Below are 19,899 nucleotides of genomic sequence, written 5' to 3'. Positions count from 1 at the left end.
TCAATTTTTTTTAAATATAAAAAGGAAACAGAATTATTCAATTTTAGAGCATTGGTTGGTTGCCAAAGGCTGAAAATGTTTTGATTTGCAGGTTCAGGATTAGTCTGTGAAATGATATTTTCAGTGGAAAATGTCAATGACAAAAACTAAATTTTGTTAGCTTTTAAAAAAAATAGATGTAAAGAGGTAGTCCCGTTCTGGCCAGCTGCTCATGCTATGCATTGCACCAGGATCATGAAAGATAGAGGCACTTTATGAAAACAGAAAGAATGCATTAAACTAACAAAACAAAGTTTTTCTTCACGCAGCACATAGTAGGCTTGTGTAACTCCTTGTCAGAGGAGGTTGTGAAAGCGAGGACTTTAATGGATTTCAGAACAGAACTAGATAAATTCATGGAGGTTAGGTCCATCAATGACTATTAGCCAGGATTGGTAGAAATGGTATTGGAAAACAGCATTCTGGGATAGATAGACCTTTTGTCTTACTTCTAAAATGACTCTACTTAATTTCTTAAGAGTGCAGACTTCTCTCCAAAAATAAACTGAACGCTTTCACCCCTGGTAGAAAACATGGGAAATCAGCCTCAAATTCTCATGCTAAGCACCAAAAAAATTCTTACCTTGGCTTTAAAGAGTTAAATGGAATTGATTTTCTCGGATACCGACAAAAAAGGAGTATGTTTCACTTACATATAAATTCAAGTCTGTGGCAAACCCTCTTACCGAGTTCAATGGGGTCAGAATTGGTCTCTGTATGTATACTATACACATATGGGCATTTCATACTACAGCTACACCTTGTGCACTTTCTGCCAGTTAAGAGATACCTATATAGAAGGTGGGAGGTGATTCCCAGCTTGGATAAATATACATGTGCTAGTTCTGGTCGAGTTAGCATGCTAAAAATAGCAGTGTGACAGCAGAGTCACAAGCAGTGGGTATGTACCCAGGGTTTCAGACAGGACTGTACTAACCCACACTGCATCCTGTGACACTGTGGCTACACAGCTAATTCTAGTGCAGTAGCTCAAGCAGAGCTAGTGCATATATGTCTTCCTGCACAAGAAATCAACTTCCCACATGCTGTGTGGATGTCCTGAGAAGTGCTAAAGAAGAAGTTCTGAACTGTTAAATAAAACCATAAAAATGTGCTCTGATTTTTCTGGGACATGCAGTCAGAGGTGACGCATACATTTGCATACTTGTGGCATGTGTAAATAAGTCAGTAGCAATTACCTGACATGTCCAGAACCCATTCTAAGTGTCATACCCTTGCTAGTGCTTTTATTGACTTTGGTTTTGTACCTCATTGTGCAGCAAGGTGAAAGTTGGATGCATGTAACTGCAAAAGAAAAGGCCAGGTTTTAACTCATTCTGTTTTTTTGTTGTTCCCTAGAATGTGAAAATTTACTGGAGGATGGGCTGAGTGGAGACTGTGCCTCATCACGGGTTATCCTGAAAGGAGGAACTGGAAGCGAGTCTGAACTCTTCCCCTTGCCTGGTGATGGGATGGATGATATCATCTTTGGAAAGGTAGAGCTTACTGCTCTGGGGACACTGATCCTAATCACCCTACCCAAGCTAAACTCCCATTGATTTGGGAGAATTCTGTGTATATAGCGACAAGTGATAGGTAACTGGAAATAGAAGAAGAGATAAGAAGGATCAGGCCACTTGTGTCCCTCTCAAACACCATAGCCACTCATTTGCTGTGGCTTTGCAAATTTCTAGCAGGGTTCAAGAGACTCTACAATCCCCCCCACGTTAAAGAGGATAATTTGATTTTAACTGTCTGCAGATAGAGTAAATACAAGGGGAAGCACTGAAAAAGTACAGTTTCTTTCAAGGCCTGTAATAAAAGTTGCATAGACACCTTGAAATTCAGTGTTTTATATGTTACATTTCTCTTGCTAAGCACTAAGTTATCCTTTGGCCTCCTCTCATTCTGGATGCTTAAGACCAATTGTACAGTTCTTGGATATTGTTGAGTGACTGTGCTTCCAGCTTGCTCCAATTACCAAAATTCCTAAATACCATCATTCACCTGATAATGAGGAGAGAGGTGAAAACCAAGATACAAGATCAGACTCTAAAATAGGAATTGGTTTGTTTTGAGAATTTATCTTGGATCTGCTGCTTCTTGGACCAGGGCAGCGTGCTATAGCTTGAGAAGCAGAAACTAACCACTCCGAAATACTTCCAGCTGACTAATTTAAAACGTTTCGTAACTTGCCTTCACCCACTCTAACTGGTAAAAGACTATGCACCGTGGGCAGCTTAAAGGAAGTCTTGGGGAAAGAATGGTGCTCCAGAATAAGAGAGCTTATAAGGCTCCTGTGAACAATCTTCAAAGAAAACTTGGCACAAGCTCTGTCTGTATGTGGTGGAACTTAGAATTCTGCACAGGTTATTACCATGTGTAGCCATTCAGTGATTACCTCCTGCGCAGACAAGCTTTTCCTGTCTTAAGTAACTGGAAGTTGGGACAATTTTCATGCAAACTTTCAGAGGAGCGCATTTAACAAAATGAATTTCCCTTTGCTTAAATGAACTCAGTCGATGGCAAACATTTTCCAGCAGGATGGGAAGGACCACAGCCTGGGCTATGTGATCTCATGTGCTATAAATTAACTGGAAAGTTACCCTTAATGAATGTGGCAGGGCACAGCACTCTCCAGCCTCGCCCTTTCCCATCTTGCTCACTAAATGATGGAGGGTGCCTGCCTCTGAGAATACATGGCTTTCCGCCTAGCAGTGCAGTTCATGGTCTCCAATTACCTCAGTCAGGGAGTTGCATAAGCAAATGAACTTGGTTGACATTGCTCGTTATTTGTGTCTGCTCCTAATAAAGGTGTTTGTGAAAGTGGTGGTGGTGAGGAGTTAGATAATATAATGGCAAAACATTTAATTCTTTCCCCACATAATAGGGTGTGCTTCCCAAATATAACTCTTACAAATATAGGCTCAAAAGACACAGTAATCCAGAATGTCAGGAGTGTCACAGAGGAAAGAAACATGCAGCGGCAGGAGTGAGGAAGACATTTATGAGGTGTATAGTTCTTTGATGGCTGTCTTACAGTGACAGATGAGTACTGAAGAAATTGTCTTATTTCCAGAATGAAACTGTTAGTTTGGAACCTTATTCAAAGTTTTAATGACTTCGCTGACCTCCGTCTTCAGACGTATCTGCTCCCTTCCCCCTCTTGTTTTTTGGTGGGGGGGAAAAAAAACTTTTTACTGGAACAACACCCACCCCGCACCCCAGGCCCACACTGCAAAGCTTGTTGTTCTGGAATAACAGGGCATTTAACTCAACATAGTACGTCCACCAAAATGAACAAGTTTTGCTAACCTCACAACTTTCTATTTCAAAATTGACTCAGTGTGTACTAAGCAGAGGTAATTATGACTTAATTGGCCTCCAGGGAGGCATTCTATTATTGCTCTTATTTCGAAATTGGGCTCTCTACTGTGAACATTCAATTCCGAATACTCTTGTAGTGTGAACTCTCTATTCAAAAATAACTTATTTCAACATTCTAACACCTAAATAAGTTATTTCTGAAAAACCCATACCCTTATAAGCACTGTAGTCTCCCCATTGCTAACCCTCAAAATCTAAACAGAATCTAAACGGGAGGGTTCCCTTTTCCAGACCGGCACTTTTCCAGCACATCCATTCATTGTATATTTATAAAGACCAGATGCTTTCATTAATCCCCTTAAACTCAGTAGCTTTTTCTTGTTTTCAATGGAAAGTGCTGTGAATTCACACACATTTCAGAAAACTGATGGTGAAAATGGATTTACACAATATTGATGTTGGAATGGCCATCTTAAAAGTGTTTGTGGGTAGGGCTGTCCCTAGAAGGTACAGTGCTGAGGACAACCCCCCACGCCTCCACACCAGGCCCTGAACCACTCCACCTCTCTCTCCATTCCACCCTCTTCCTCCAAGCCCCTGCCCCGTCCTCTTCCACACGACGCTGGCAGCTAGTGAGGCAGAGTGGAGTGGGGCTGGAAACATTGGAGCTGGTAGAGCTGCTGCCGGCCCCCCATCCCTCTCAAAACACAGGGCTGGCCCTTAGCTGTCCGTTGGATAGTGTGGCTGTATTTGTGGGTTTCAGAGTTGTCCAGCTCTTGAGCACAGACGTGATCATGAATCTTCAGTGACCAGATATACAGCATATGCTGAATGGTAGCACAGCAAATAGTCTGTGAATGACCCATAATGTAACCCGTTCAGCAAACAACTCTGAATTACAAACATGTTTGTAAAAATCAGAAAGTGCCCGTGATCCTGCTTCTTATCATGTTTTCTGATAAACGGCAATGGGTTAAATTCATTGAATGTATATCATAGTCACTGCTCTCAATCCGAATTCCACATGTCAATGAGTTCTGATTTAGGAAACTGAAGACTAATTTGTGCAGGGGAGAGAAACTATCTAAACACAGAATTTCTAGCCCAACCTGTCTATTTTATGTGTTTACCAATTGTTTTGTATCTGTGTCTATGCTATCAAATGTATAGGAAATACTGTGGCAAAAGGAGCATGGACAAAAAAAAAAAAAAGCTAATGAAAAAATTGGGAGTGAAAAATAGAATGAGTGGGTGAACAGAAAAATTAATACTGAGTTAAGTTAAAAATGGAGTGAGCGGGAGAGAGAAATCCTCATGAACAAGTACAGCATGTCCTGTAGGACATCTATTTATACTAGCCTCTCTTTCTGGGAGCTAGTGAGATAGTTTTATTCCTAGCAATTAGTGCAGATTTCCTTTTTCCCAGGTAAATATTGTTTTAATTGATTTGAGGAGGAAGAATAGATTTAAACTACAGAAGAAAAAAGTTGGAACAACGAAAAGGCCCCCTTCGGGGGGATGGGGGGAAGCATGTGAGTTTCTCAAAAACTTGGATCACTTTGATTTTACCCATTCCTGATTATTATTACTCTAAAGTTCCAGTTTGTCCTCAGAATAGCGATACACTTGAACTGCTTGCTGTAGCAGTAGTTTGCTGCATGAAATATCCCGTCCTCGTAGCAAGTGTTACTATACAAATATTCAGTGAACGCTGGCTGGAAATCCAAGAGGTATTTAATATAGTTAAGAAACTGCAATCACAGCAGACACATATCTGTGAATATCAGAAATTCATGTAGCCTCCTCAAGATTGTTCATATTTCACTATTTTAAGCCTTGCTTCTGTTAGGGGCTTCAGAGGCTTAGGCTCCAGTCAATCTCTGTGAGATGCCTCAGATTGCCCCTCACTATGGCCATGTCTGCACTTAATAAAAACTTCAAAATGACTATGCTAATGGCCAAATCGAAGAATACTGATGAGGTGCTAAAATGCATATTCAGCACCTCATTAGCATGCTGCTGGCCACAGCACTTCGAAAGTGCCGCAGTTCGCTCACCCGTGGATTGTCTACACAGGGGTCCTTTTAGAAAGGACCCCTCCAATATCGAAATCTCATTCCTGTCAACTAATCACTTTCACTTCAGCACCTCATTAGTATTCTTCGATTTGGCCATTAGCATGGTCATTTTGAAGTTTTTAGTAAGTGTAGATGTAACCTATAGGTGTGTGTATATCTATGTTCTCGTTTATGCGCTTTGCCTGTCTCCCATATTGTTCTGACTGGCACATGCAAAATTGAATATTAGATGTCAAAGAAACAAGAGCTCCTCAGTTAGAAGCCCTCTCATCAAAGCATTACTCTTTCCTTCAGATGCTTTGCCGTTGCTGGCATCTAGGAGTCATTTACACAATGAGTCCTAAGACTCCAGCAAAATATCAGGCTCTGTTCCAGTATTTATTCCCATAGCCTAGTCGTCGTCCTCCTTCTCTAAAGAGTTATCTGTGCAGAAGGCAGATATTGCAACATTCTCTTCTGCAAATGATTAATGCTGGGTAAGGTCATTTCCTGTCTGCTGTGTAACTCTGTCTTCCTAGGCCATAACTAGTATTGCTTGCTCGTCCTAACGTTTAAGCTCCCATTCACAGTCAAAATCACCCTGCATCTTGTGAGCCTCTGCTTGCTGTTATTGTTAGGCAAATGACCTCCATGAACCAGAGGTCACAACTGAGACTGTATTCCTTATATTTTTGAGCCATGTATCAGTCTTACATGTAAGCTGTGATAACAGCTGGAAAAAGAAAAAAAAATCTGTGGAGTATTTTCTAAAGCTTCCAATCTTGTACGCAGTTGGGCAGTGGATAGAAAATCTGTGATATATAGAGGTGTACAATAATCATTTTCATGAGTAGATTGTTTGGCCTTCACTTCTGAAAATTCTATTATGATTGTGGATTCCCCAAAGACTTCCTTATGGGAGTGGTCCCCCTTCACACCAATATTTTTCACCTTCCTCTCAGCTTTTCCCCAGAAGTGTCCATGCTTTCCTGAACAACAGCATAAAAATTCCCAAAGGAAACTGTTTTTCTAATTTTAATGGCAAAACCCTTCCACTTTTTGGCATATATTGGCTACACCTACACTATGGTGATCTTTCAAAAGAAGCCCTTCTGGAAGATTTCTTTCGAAAGAGCGCATCCAGACACAAAAAAACAGATGGAAAGAGTGATCTGCTCATTCGGAAGAGTGTGTCCACACAGTCCTCCCTCATTCAAAAGACAGGCCGGGGACTAAAAAATCAGGTGCTGTGAGGACTGTTCTTTCTGAAGAAGGTCCCTGAGGAGTGTCTACACATGTTTTCTTTCAAAGGAAGCTTTTAAAAGAAGGCATTCTTCCTGAAATGGGTGTGGAAGAGCGCTTTCAAAAGGAGCACCACAGACTTTCGATTTAGTTTTGAAAGAATGCTTTTTGTGTGTACATGCTCCATGGATCTTTCGTAAAAGCCCCCGTCTTTCAAAAAATCTTTCAACAGAACTTGCTAGTGTAGACACAGCCATCAAGACTATGTCGCGTTATTGTGTAATTTTAAAATTTCCATCACGTAATTAATCGGCCTTCCTTAAAGTCACCTGGAGTGCATGCGTGGTGCGTGCGTGTGTGTGTTTAATATATTTTACTGAATTAGCCAACTTTTGGGAGTGTCATGGTCATACCTAGTTTAGTAATCACCATGGACGTAGTGTCATTGGCAGGGTTAGAACTGAGGACCCACTTTCATTAGCTGAAAGAAATAGTAAGCAGCTGTGGTTTGTGCACCTGCCGCTACTGTAGGCTGTATAACAAAGTTTGCAGTTCTATTAACATGGTTTTTTTTTTTCTTGATTGTAGTAGCAAATTGCAAAACTTAAAAATAATTGTGTAGTGGTGATGATGAACAGCTTATGACGATCAGACCTTTTGATATTGAGGGTTTCTGGTCGTCTTCTGGGCTTTTCTTTCTGAGTTTGTTTTATTTTACATGCATCTGTTACTTGGGTCTACAAGAGGGTATTTCATTAATGAGGTGAAGGAATAACTCTACCTTCTAAGTCTGGAATATGATATAGGTTTTTCCAACATCTACAGATAAAATCTCCTATGCTGAACCATTTTCGGTTTTAAGCACTTAGTTATTATTCCTTATGCTATTTTAATGGTTTTCCAATTAACTGGGCTAAGGAGGGAGAGCAGACATGATGGGCGTAACCATAGCCTGAAATACGCAATAATTTCTGAGAGATTTAACATTTTATTTACTTAATAAGTCTCTATTATAATATTTTATTGAAAAATACAGGTGTCAGCCTACAGCTTGATTTGTGCAGAGATGCTTTTTTACTTTGTGTGGGGACCCTGAAATAAAAAAGTGTGTGTATAATTGAGTGCTTGAGCAATTCTGCTATTGCAAATCAGTGTGTGCAGTCTAGAGACCTTGAGCCAACCCCATTCTAACAGACTAGAAACTACATAAGAGAAGGAGAAAAGGTCTAAGAATGCAGATTTTATCTATCTCTGTCTTTCATTATAGTGAAACCCCCAGAAATTATGAAAAAATACTTCAGTCATGTCAGTGATGGGTCCAGGGACCCTGCTCACTTTTGGGCAAGCAAGGCGTTAAGTTCCTTAAACTGCACATGGGATTAAAGGCAGGATTTAGGAAGGAAGGTCCAATCAGGCATCCACACTCTTGGAAGAGCCAGTTAAAGGACAGGAAGATGCTTCAGAAGCCAGGAACCAACCGTCCATTGTCTTTGGAATGGGCCGTGACCCTGACTGTGCTCTTGTATATGTTTTTAGTTTGTGTAAAACTGCTTTTTGTATCTCTAATTACAACTGCAATCCTCAGAACTTCAGGAATAAATTTGAGCCAGAAAACTTTCTGGCTGGCAGTTTCTTCCACTACTGAAGCAACAGCCGACTCCAACAGATACTTTTAGAAGTATTTAACTCAGTGACAGCAACAGTGGAGGTTAATTTTTAGGTAGCCTGAGGCTGTAAACAAAGTCTCTGAATAAATAGGTGATCCACCTACAGTTGTTTAGTTCCACTGATGATTTTCATTAGCAATAAAAAGTGGCTTTATGCTTTTCCTTTAAAGCTAATTCTTGTCTGATGTGCATGGATATTATGCATAGTACTTATTATCAGTACAGGGTTTTTCACAGCACCCTTAGCCAAAGTTTCCCCTTTCCAAACTGTTGTCTTATGTGCTAAATCCCCTTCCTCTCCACAAAATGGGCTGCATTTCGGTAACATTACATATCCATATTTTTTAACGCCTCTTGGGATGTATATAAAATATTTGCACTGGAAAGGAACTTAACTCACACCTAACCTACCGATGGCTTAACTTTTATTTCATATTTAATTAATACCTACCTCTTGTGCAGTATTTTTCATTTATAAACCTCAAAATATTTTATGTAGGAGGGCCAATAGCATTATCACCATTTTACAGCTGGAGGAACGGCAACTCAGATAGGTGAAGTGTTCTTGTTGAAGATCATGCATTAGCAGAGCTGGGGTCAGAACCCAGGCTTCCTGAGTCCAAATTTGGAGTTACGTCCACTAGGCCACACCGTGTCCCAGTTAGTCTTGACTCTTTAAAATGCTTTGTCTCGTAGGATGGAAGGGTCTCTTTTAAAACAAGAAATCAGTGTTATTCAGGGGAATTTTTCCCGAAGGCCATGAGAAGTATTAGAGCCATGACTATACACAGCAGGAGCCACTCATACCTTGTTGTTTTTAACTAAATCAATCTAAGAGATAAAGGTAAAACCATAAACTCACCAAATATATTTTGCATTTTAATTACACTTGGGTTCTGCCTGTCTGTAATTTAACAAACAAATGCATAAATGAGGGTGAGTAAGTCTGTTTTTTTTTCTTTAAAGTAGTGATGTTTTGTTTTAGTAAATTATTTCCATCTGAACGTCCCTTTGCCTGTTTTGAAGATAGGCAGCAAAACATACTAGTTTGGTAACTTTTCATTACATTGATGGTGTTTGCATCTGGTATTAAGGTCCTCTAACTGCACCCTTGTGGTGGTCAGCCAGGAAGCAATCTTCTTTCTCTTCAGAGACACCAAATTAATTGTGACAATAGCTTCCCAAAACCCAGGAAAGAGCCTATTTCTATCTCTGACAAAGTATTGTTCTCATCGTGGCTACGGAGTAATTTGTCTGGATTCAGGCCGTTCAATAAACTGTCACCATGACATGCAAATACCAAGCTATTGTGATGGGTCATCCCCTTTAATGATGCTACCTGATGTACTGGCATACCTCTGAGCTTGTCTGCTCTGCCAGCCTGGCACCCTTTTACCCTGTCTTGCTGACCCAGGCTCTGAAGCCTCCTGTAGCACATTCACACATGCAGGGCAACACACAGTTACAGAAAGACACAGATACTGAGATCAGCTCTGGGAAGACTCAGTTTAGGGAACTTGACCCAGCACTCAGGTTCCCACCACCTGCATGCAGAACCCAAAGTATATTTTGAAATGCAACCTCTTCCTCAATGAAGAGGAAGGTATGCACAGCCCCTTGCCTTTCTCATTCTCCCCACCCACAATTATGAATTGCACAAACTGGGTTTCAGAATAAACAAAAAACAATTTTATTAGAGTAAATTTTAAGTAAATGTAAGAGATAACAAACAGCTAGGCAGATTACTGAGAAAATAAAGCAAAAATACATAAACAAAACTTAATGCATTTAAGTAACAGGTTCAAAATTGTCATTTCTTACCCTAAATCTTATTTTAGCCAGGTTGCAAAGCTTCTGTAGTATAGAGTTTCAGTTATACCTTCTTTTAGAGTGGACCCCTGTCTTTGTCTGAATTCCCCTCTTGTTTTCCTTCAGGTGTCTTTAGCAGTGTGCTTTTTGGCAAGCAGGAAATGAAGTAGTCACATTGACATCCCTCCCGCCACTCACCTCACATAGGTTTTCATAGGGCAGGGATCTTTATTCTTTTCTTTCCCAAACTTGACACATGCCCACACCTTTTACTTTTAGTGGAAAATTACTAGAAGTGATGGGCCCGCCTGACCTAATAGGGTCACAGCTACATCACAAGATGCTTCTTAGAGAGCATGATTAGCATCTTCACAGTCTTGCTGGTTCTTACAAATGGCCTATCAAGGCTGATGGGTTATTGGCTGATGGGTATATGCCAAATACGCACCCAGTTGTAATTGTTACATAACCCGTGTTCCTAACCTCACATACAGAAATAATACATGCATACGACCATTCAGTAAATCTTAATCTTTCCAATGATACCTCCAAAATTGGAATGCTCAGTTCCCTGTGAGTATCAGTAAATCTGTTACTTGAAGACAGACCCTGTGACTGTGACCCATCTTGCATAAAACATACCTTTGTTATTCCATATTGAAAACATAACAATATTTCTGTGAAGAGTATGAAATGTAAGCTTACGGCTATCATCAATTATGAAAAAAAAACAGTGACTTTGTAAGGCTGCTTCTCGAGTACTATTTTTGTTTTACCCAACATCTCAATTTAAAAATATACTCCAATATGCTTTTTTCTAACATTACGTAAGAATTATGTCACCAGCATATATTTATAGAAAATGTATCTTTAATGGCTGATTTTCCTACCGTAGAATATTGAATTCTTTCAACCAAAAATATATTCTTCGGTGGGCAGGATGAGAAGTATTACTCATGAATATTGCTCTGTGGATATTGTTTTTTTGATGGATGAGCTTGAGGGAAACAGTATGGAATCATTTTAATATATATCTTAAAAACGTATCTAATATGTATTAAACTGATATGAGACGCAGGGCTAATGCCCATGAAACTAGACAGTAAGGGTTCTCTTAATTATGAAGTACGTTACCATTGACTGTTTTCAAACACCTCACGCTTTTTAAATGCAACATCAGCTTGTAGCTAGTATTTTTTTTTTATTATAAACACAGAACAGAAACATGCAGATGCTGGAATGGTCTAATTTATAGGGGCTTTTTTTTTGTTTCTGTGTTTTCCTAAAGAATCCAGGATGTTAGACTCTGAGGTGTCCCATAGTGGGACTGTGGTAATTGCATTTGTGTTCACATTCATCTCTGCTGTCTGTTGCATTTAGAGAGGCCCCTTTCTCTTCTGACAACTGTTATCTTTTTGCAAATGACACTTGACAGTTTAGCTCCTTGAATGCTCGTTTCCTCGTGAATATCAGTAAGTTGCATAGCTAAAATCAATGTATATAGGCTCAGCTAACTTGTCTGTCTCAACAGGGGAAGGTCAGTGGGAGAAACACATTGAAACTCTCCTGTTGACCTACCTTACTCTCTGCCTCTTGAGAGGAGCAAAGGGGTCGACTTTGACCCCTGAGAGTTCAATTTCATACATGGGTGAACTCAAACCCTGGAAGCATGACCCTTAGTGGGTCGATCTTCTGCAGCAGGATAGATTAAGCCTTTGGTGAATAATCCATTATATATACCTGGATGGATCATTCTGAATGTTGTTGTTTGAAATGGTACAATACGGGGCTCTACAGGGGTACACATTGAAACTTTCCACACTGGCTTTTAAGGGCAAATATCATTTCAATTTGAAAATGATGTCCTCATCATGCTTGTGTTTTTTACAGTAACCAATGGGAGCATAGGATAACCATAGACACTCTGTAGGTTACATTGTCAGTATGTGGCCGATGGCCAAATAGAATTTGCATGGGTTCCATTTACTGCTTTTGCAGCAAACTAAACCAAAAATTGTAATGTAAATAAAGATGCATCACACAAGGAGGCCGATCTAGTGGAAGGTTATTTGTCAGTTATATTTGAAATTGGCAGTTGCTGAAAATCCTCACAATAACTTTTTGATAAATGGAAGATGATTGTGGGAGGGGACTAATCCTTTATTTTTGTTCATTTTATACTGCTGAAAAGTTCTATTTATGCTATATGGTGAAATGAAAGCGTATGTTAGCCTTTCATCTGTAGTACTAGAAGCTAAAAATCTGGTTCAAATTACACAGAGGGGCTGCGTTTGCTGACTGAAGTCATGTGACATAGCAATCATCTGTGCTCGTTATTGAAACTCGAAGTATTTGGCAGGCTTGCAAATCTTTGCCTGGTAAAGGCTTCAGTATTGGAATTGCAGGAGAGGCTACATTGTAGGGTTAAGATGTATTGACAGAACTGTGAGAGAGACATGAATGGAATAGCAGGAACTCCTGGAGTGTCAGGTTTGGATTGCATTGGCAGAACTAAGTGGGGAGCCCAACTTTATGGTAGCAGGGAGTTTTAAGGTAGGATGAGACAAGGAAGCAAAGTTTTAGAGGACAAATTATACAAGAAGAAAGAATGGGCCTAGCTTTTGTGATGACTGGTTCTGGCCAGAGCTGGCAGGTGAGACTGGCTAGATTGATTTAAATCAAGACAGTTTAAATAATTGATTTAAATCAAATTATCAAAAATGTTAAGATTGACTCTGATTAGAGTGCACTTCATTTTGGAGTAAGCCCTGCTGAACTCACTGGCACTTCTGTTTTTTTTTGAGAAAAGGTTCCCTTGGTAAAGCTGAGTTACGCTGAAGTAAAATACGGAACACACTTATGGCATCACCATTAGGTTCTTGTGGCCATGATGTTCCAAGATAAGGGGTGTGTCTTATGTAATATGAAAGAGGAGAATGACACTCAATGGCAACTGCACTCTAGATTTCTCATACTGCAGCCTTCTGTACTGTGTACATAGATGGTAGATTCTAAATCTAGTTAACTAATTAAGCAAGCCGTAAAGGACATAATTGTAAGTTAAACTTTCTTTCTAGCCACATCCAACACAGCAAACAGCTGACGAATTTCTTGTCAAATCACACTTACACTACAAGGCATAGAGAGAGAGTCTTGAAGAAAGATGCATTTCAAAGTGAATTATTTAAGTTATTAACCAGTTGATTCACTCAGCTATATTCACACTGCCAGTCACATCATTTTCTGCCAATAAAAAGGTTTTTCTTATGATGATTTGTTCTTGTAGTTAGGCCTCATATCATCTTCTTGCACGGCTTGCATGTGACAGTTTTCTTTTTTCACCCGGGGAATGAATTTCTTCAAAATATTCCCAGGTAGGGTGTCCCCGATGCCCAGAATCCATGACAGTTTGTAATATGGCAAAAGTGTGGGGCGACATAGTAAGCTGTGTGTGCTGTATAATGTCTTGCCTTTTTTCTTTCCAGTCCACTCCACGGTTCCTTTTTATGCTTCCTCTTTTTCTTTCCTAGATAGTGTGTCTCTGTCTTTAAGACAATATCTTAGCTAACTCTTCTGCCATGCTTGGCCAACATCCACCACATCATAAGCACAGAACAAAAACAATCCAATCCACGTTGAGTCTCTCTTTGCACATTGTTTTAGTCTGCTGAGGAGCAGAAATTGAAAACCTAGCACGTTCAAGAAACAGGAGCTAGTAGTTAGTCTGGGTGGGCTAAAACTATTAGTTCATTTTTATGAGATTATAAATGTACGTGTAGCAAGTTTGTGATGAAATGTAGTAGTTATTTTTGAATGAAATTTTGGAATTTTATTGATTTTAAAAAAACTCAAAAAACCCTGTTGAAATGAAAAATGATTCTTTTATTAAAAATAACAATTTTTATCCATCCTGGTTAAGAACTCTCTGAGCTAAGATTCATGTTTTTGCTTTTGCTGTAACAGCCTGAAGAGGAGCAGTCAGCTTGCGAAATCACCAGTTCTAGCTCTTCAGCAGATGACACCGTGTCCTTAGAGAGGAATTCCTCCGTAGGAAGTGACACATCCCTTCCGCATGCTCTGACCCTGAACAGGCCTAAGGAGAGGCACGCTCTGGGTGGAAGCTGCACGAATATGGTAGCTGGAGGGGGACGGGAGAGCGAACTTGATGGCTCAGGTGAGATGGACGAAGAGATGGACAGTATTACAGAAGTGCCTACCCACTCCTCTGTCTTAAGAAACTCCATGCGACCACTGTCACCATTCCGACGGCACAGCTGGGGACCAGGAAAGAATGCTGCCAACGAGGCAGAAATCAATCAAAGGAGGTGAGAAAAAAGCTGTTTAAGGTTGTGTATATTTGCATGGGGCCTGTGCAATTGGCATTTGAAAGATGTGCAAAAACACAGAACAGTGACGTCATGCTTAATTTATCTATTCCATGAACTCTGAGGAGACAGGGAGAGAACCACCTACCACGCCCACCCAAAACTAATCTTCCTAGTTTCAGTTACCTGCTGAATGAGAAGTACTTTATGTCTACAATACATTTTAGCTTTCAAGGGGACTTAGGCCCTGATCTAAAGCCCACTGAAGTGAATGGAAATACCTGCTGTTAATATGAATTATCCCCACTGGTTCTATGTACAAGGTTTTGTTAAAAGCAGTAACCTGAGTATTAAATCTAGGGGTATGTCTACGCAATACAGTTATTTCAAAATAACAGCCGCTACTTTGAAATAACTCTCCTAGCGTCTACACAATGCAACCTTTTTTGTAAATAGGTAAAATTTACTCCATGAGGAGTAGTACTTATTTCAAAATAGATATTTCAAAAGAGGTGCTATTAATACAGGCAATAGAGCCTATTTCAAATAAACCATAGTGTGTCCAATGGTTCTATTTCAAAATAGGCTGTGGTGTGCAGATGCTCTACTTTGAAATAGTTGAGCATGATTTCAAAATGCATTTTGTATGTAGCTGCACTATTTCTGAATAAGCTATTCCAGAACACCTCTTCAGGAATAGCTTGTTCAGGAATAATGCTGCTGTGTGGGCATAGCGTGGGTGACCATAGGATAAACACAGCTGCTGTTAATCAGTTGGGTTCTTGCATGAAGGTATTGTATGGTCTGTAAGAGTATAATGGAAAATTATAGGCCTTCAATGTTGGGGCTGGGGTGAATGGGCTCCAGTTTGACTCCTGGTTGAATTTCAGTATTGAATGAAGTGAACAGACTCTATACAACCTATAGCTAGGGTGTTTTCCGAGTTTCTCACTCTACTCTCTCTCTTCGAGAGAAGAGTAGGGAAAGCCACAAAGGCAAAACTTGCCTTTTCCAGAACTACTCTTCTCTTGATTTCTGGTCACAGAAAAATTCCACCCATAAAATAATTGATTATCAGTAAGCCCTCTGCATTCTGCGTAACTTTCAAGTTATCTGACTCCCTTTGTACCTAGCATGTCTCTATAGCCATCAGTCTTTCTTCATTTGCATTGCACAAAAGGTACGCTAGTTTTACCTCACTGAAGCTCCTGGTCCTGTTGAAGCCAAGTGAGTTTAGCCATTGATTTAAATAGGAGCAGCATTGCTTTAGACATGAGGTGGTCAAAGTTTCTTCTGTAATTCACATAAATTGCATGTCAGTCTCCTCTACAATATGGATATGTGGTTTGTTGCAAACTGCAATTCTATCAGGAGTCAAACTGGAATTCATCCAGTTGACTGCTGGGAGTTGTTGTTTTCATGGGTCACAGCTCTGTATTAACAAGTAAAATGGTCACAGTCAACTGCATTGTATTAAAACAAATTGTCCTTTGATTCCTGGCTGGGGGCCGAGTTTGGGGACCCCTTGGTTTAGATATAGTAGTCACCCTTTAATGCTTGTTCATAAATCCTTAAGAAGTTGCTAGATTAGATATGCATTTACTGAAAAGAAATTACAGGTCCTTAAATTACAAGTTTTATCCCCTCTAAAGCTAAAATTGAGGCAATGTTCAGTAACATGCATTGTTTATTTTTTTGCATGACTTTGTCAGCTCTTTCTGGATTATTTTCACAAACCCAGGATGACACACAAAATAAAATTGCACCAATACTTTAAAACAGCAGAAGAGGCAACTTCAGAGATAAAAGCTAGTTTATGGCAGACTGAGTCTGTAAGCTCATAAATTCATTTAGAAAGAATTATTTGTTATGCACTGAAGTTATTATGTAAGGATTTTTGAGGGCAATAAACTACATAGTTGGCAATTACAACTAATGCTAAGCAGATGGAGTTAAAAACTTCTGAATCAGAGGTTGGATGGATATGTGTGTGATATAGGAAAATATTCCTACTGTAAATCATTGATTTTAAAAAAAAGAAAGAAAGGAATTATTTTCTTATGTTCACATGTACAGCCACCAGTAGGCAAGGTGCAGATCTGGCTGAGAGGTGCATTGCAAAGGAAAAGCCACTTGGGGTTTCGCACCTTTGTATAAAGGTCTGGAAATTGTGTTTTCTTCAAACTGGTTAAATTTCTATATGATTGTTTTGGGTTTTGCTAATAACTATTTAACCAGAATACTTTTGCTGGGATTTCGTTCTCCATCCCTTCAGTTAAGGGCTGAGGACCTGATCCAGTTTCATTCAACTCAAAGGCGGCCTTTCCATTGGAAGCTGCATCAGACCCTAAGAAAGCTGCCCATGTGAGATTCCCCTCTCCTTCTAGAGGTCCTCTAGCAAAAGCAAGGAATAAATGATTTTATATTCCCTGTATTTCTATAGTGAAGAAGTAATGGAACCTAATCTTTTTTCAAATAAGAAAAAAAAATGAAATCTGTTGAGCATTTTAGATATCTGTTAAATATAGTTTTAAAAACATGTTTTCTATATAAATTTCATGAAGAATATTCACAAGGCTCCAATGGAGTATGTTCATCCTTGGTAATTCTTAAGAGTTCATGCTGCATATTATATGCCTTATATGGAGTAGATTGAAGCTCACGTTGACATAGCAGCTGATTTGTCTACTTAGCTCCCCTACAGATAGTGGAATGCCACAGGATTCACAGTGCAAGCCCACTTGGAACCCAGGGCAGTTGCTCTGGTGTCTCACCCACACCGAAATGATGCTGCTGCAGCCTCACAACTCTGGTGCACAAACTACCTGGATTATAGTTGCCTTGAGCTGTAATCACATACCATGTTTGCAGCATTGCCATGCCTTCAGATTTCACTGACTAATAAGTTTCTGATACCCTTGTGAAGAAAAATATAGATTTTTCAGTGATGGTCCATTTTAGACTTTGTCTACACTACCAAATAGAGTGGTTGCTAATAGTGACTGCTGTTGAACTAGTTTGTCCTTATCTACACGTACAGCTGACGAGCTTATATGCAACCATTGTCAGTGACCATTAAACTTCATTCTGTAAACAAAGCCTTACAGTTAAATAGAGGAAGAAAGAAGAAAAAAAATTTGCTCCCTTAAACCCTATGGCTGGGTCTACACTAGAGAGTTTTGTCAACAGAAGGGGCCTTCTGTCGACATAACTCAGGGAGCGTCTACGTGCTTAAAGCATTCTGTCAACAAATTCACGGCAGAACTCTGCATTTGCCTCAACAGTATTATTCCTCAAAAATTCGAGGCATAACAGTCTCTCGACAGAGTACTGTCAACAGAAGTGCGATGTAAACACTTCTGTCGACAGAGGGGCCTGCCGGTTGCTGGCCAGCCCTCTTTGCAGAGCTGCCATTCTGCTTGCTGGCATGAGACTGCAGTGCAGTCTGGTAGTTCTCTGTCAACAGAGCAAGTTGTGTATAGGTACAATCTGTTGATAGAGGTTCTGTCGAGATTTCCCTGTCGACAGATGCTTTTGCCGACAGATGCTTCTAGTGTAGACATAGCCTAAAGTTTTTATATTCCCCTTTTCATTCTTTCCTTCTGCTGTTTGGGTTTTTTGGGGAGGGTGGAAGGGGGAAATGCGTGTTTTCCCTTCAGCTGTCATTTGTTCATTATAAGCCATTCTCATCTCTGACCGCTTTCCATTTTCAGTTCAGTACGAGTTCTGGGGGATGGTATAAGGAAGCCTCCCATTCATAGGAGAAGGTACAGAGCCAACTAACTTGACTAACCATTTTGCATTTGAATGTCTACTAACTTCATATTCTCATGTTAGTCAATCCAGTTTAGATTTTGTACTTCTCAGAATGATTTTTTCATACAGACACATATCCAGTTTCATCACTCTTACCCTTACAGTGTCACAGCCTACACACCTTACCTTACCTTCCTACCACTCTTTCTACGACTTCTCATTGATGGAGTGGGTTGCCGATTTGAAGCATCTGACAAAATGACATATTTAAGATTGGCTGTTAAATATAAACAGACAAATATTTGTTTTTGTCTTTTTGCTGTAATTAGATTTTTTTTAAATCTATCAAAACCCCTAGATCTTCAGGATAGGTACTTAGAAACATGTTTGTAATTAGCACAAAGGATACATAATACACTTGGTACACCTGCAGCAGGCAGTTTGCTTTAATTTGAACTTTCTTGGGTATTTTTAACTTCTATTAAAAGATAGAAAAATAAGCATGATTTTCAAACCGGTTTCTCTCTCTCTCTCTCTCTCTCTCTGCTGCTCTCAATAAAGCAGACATACTCCTATTTTATTGTTGAAGTCTCAGCATGATTAGCTTATGTGAGCAGTAGTGTTTACAGTCCAGGCAAGAGCTTTTTTTCTTAAAAAGAAGAGTGCTGTTTCTACAGAAACACTGTGTAGACAGTACAAGAATAGTTGCTGGTTTTACTGTTAAATTCTCAGGAGTACAGTAAGGAAATCCTTCCTTCCCCCTCCTTGGCCCTGATTTTATAGGGAGTTCCTTGGGGATTTTGTTCTTTTTGGCCATGTTCTCCCTGCCATACGCCAGTGCAATAAATTCCTTTGACATACCCACTTCTCTGAAATTTTACTTACAATTGTGCCATTGTTTTGACTGGAGAGATTTAAGTACCTGCTGTGTTGGTTGCCTTCATATGCTCTGAGGCTCATTTTGCTGCTGCTGCAGAACATGGATCTCTTCCTGTATAATTGTGTCCTAAAGCCTTCCTTAGAGGTTCCGTTGCACCAGGGAGAATTTTTTTCCAAATAACCTTTGACTGCAAACACTGCTGCCTGTTCTGTTCTCTTCATAGTTACGTTGAGTGAAGCGTTGACAAGCTATTGACATGTCCACTGACCTTGACTCTCATCTCTCCAGAAGCACTTGCTCTCACACTTCACTGTAACATGCAAATTACCTAAATTCTCAAGTTCAGTCTCAAGGAAGGAGTGCCTTATGTGCTTTCTATAGTGCCTTCCTGTTATAGTGCAACCCAACTGCACAGGTCCCAGTGAAGTACTTAGGGTATCTAATTACAGTATTATAGCCTCAGAGAATAGCACATGAAGGTGAAAGGATAAATGGTGATATTTCTCTGTGCTTCCCATTGCAGCTGTCAGTTAAGTAGTTCTTCGTGCTTGCTCACACCTAATGTTATCCTTAGTATCAGGTTAGTTACACTCACCCTTAATGAAACACTATGGACTTCATTCAACTTGGACTCCACTCTGCTCTGTACTTAGTAAGGTGGCATGCAAGAATTGCCTAGTGAGCACATAAATGCTAACAAAACAAAAAAGCAGTCAAGTAGCACTTTAAAGACTAACAAAATAATTTATTAGGTGAGCTCTCGTGAGACAGACCCACTTCCTCAGACCATAGCCATA

General features: G+C 39.8%; 1 protein-coding gene across 10 annotated transcripts in view; it reads left to right on the top strand.

The window, feature by feature from the left end:
• Positions 1-19,899, top strand: part of AKAP13 (A-kinase anchoring protein 13) — a 352,799-nt gene that overhangs the window by 245,132 nt on the left and 87,768 nt on the right. For 7 of the 10 annotated variants that reach the window (XM_075007027.1, XM_075007031.1, XM_075007026.1 and 4 more), the window contains 3 exons: positions 1,399-1,535; positions 14,105-14,466; positions 18,180-18,233. In XM_075007027.1, coding sequence (XP_074863128.1) covers positions 1,399-1,535; positions 14,105-14,466; positions 18,180-18,233 — 553 coding nt within the window. The remainder of the gene's footprint in view (positions 1-1,398; positions 1,536-14,104; positions 14,467-18,179; positions 18,234-19,899) is intronic. The other 3 variants (XM_075007032.1, XM_075007030.1, XM_075007035.1) reach the window with 1 other exon arrangement.

Source organism: Carettochelys insculpta, chromosome 12 (genome assembly GCF_033958435.1).
Source record: "Carettochelys insculpta isolate YL-2023 chromosome 12, ASM3395843v1, whole genome shotgun sequence".
Lineage (NCBI taxonomy): Eukaryota > Metazoa > Chordata > Testudines > Carettochelyidae > Carettochelys > Carettochelys insculpta.
Note: the sequence above shows the minus strand (reverse complement) of the source record. Positions and strands in the feature narration are given on the sequence as shown.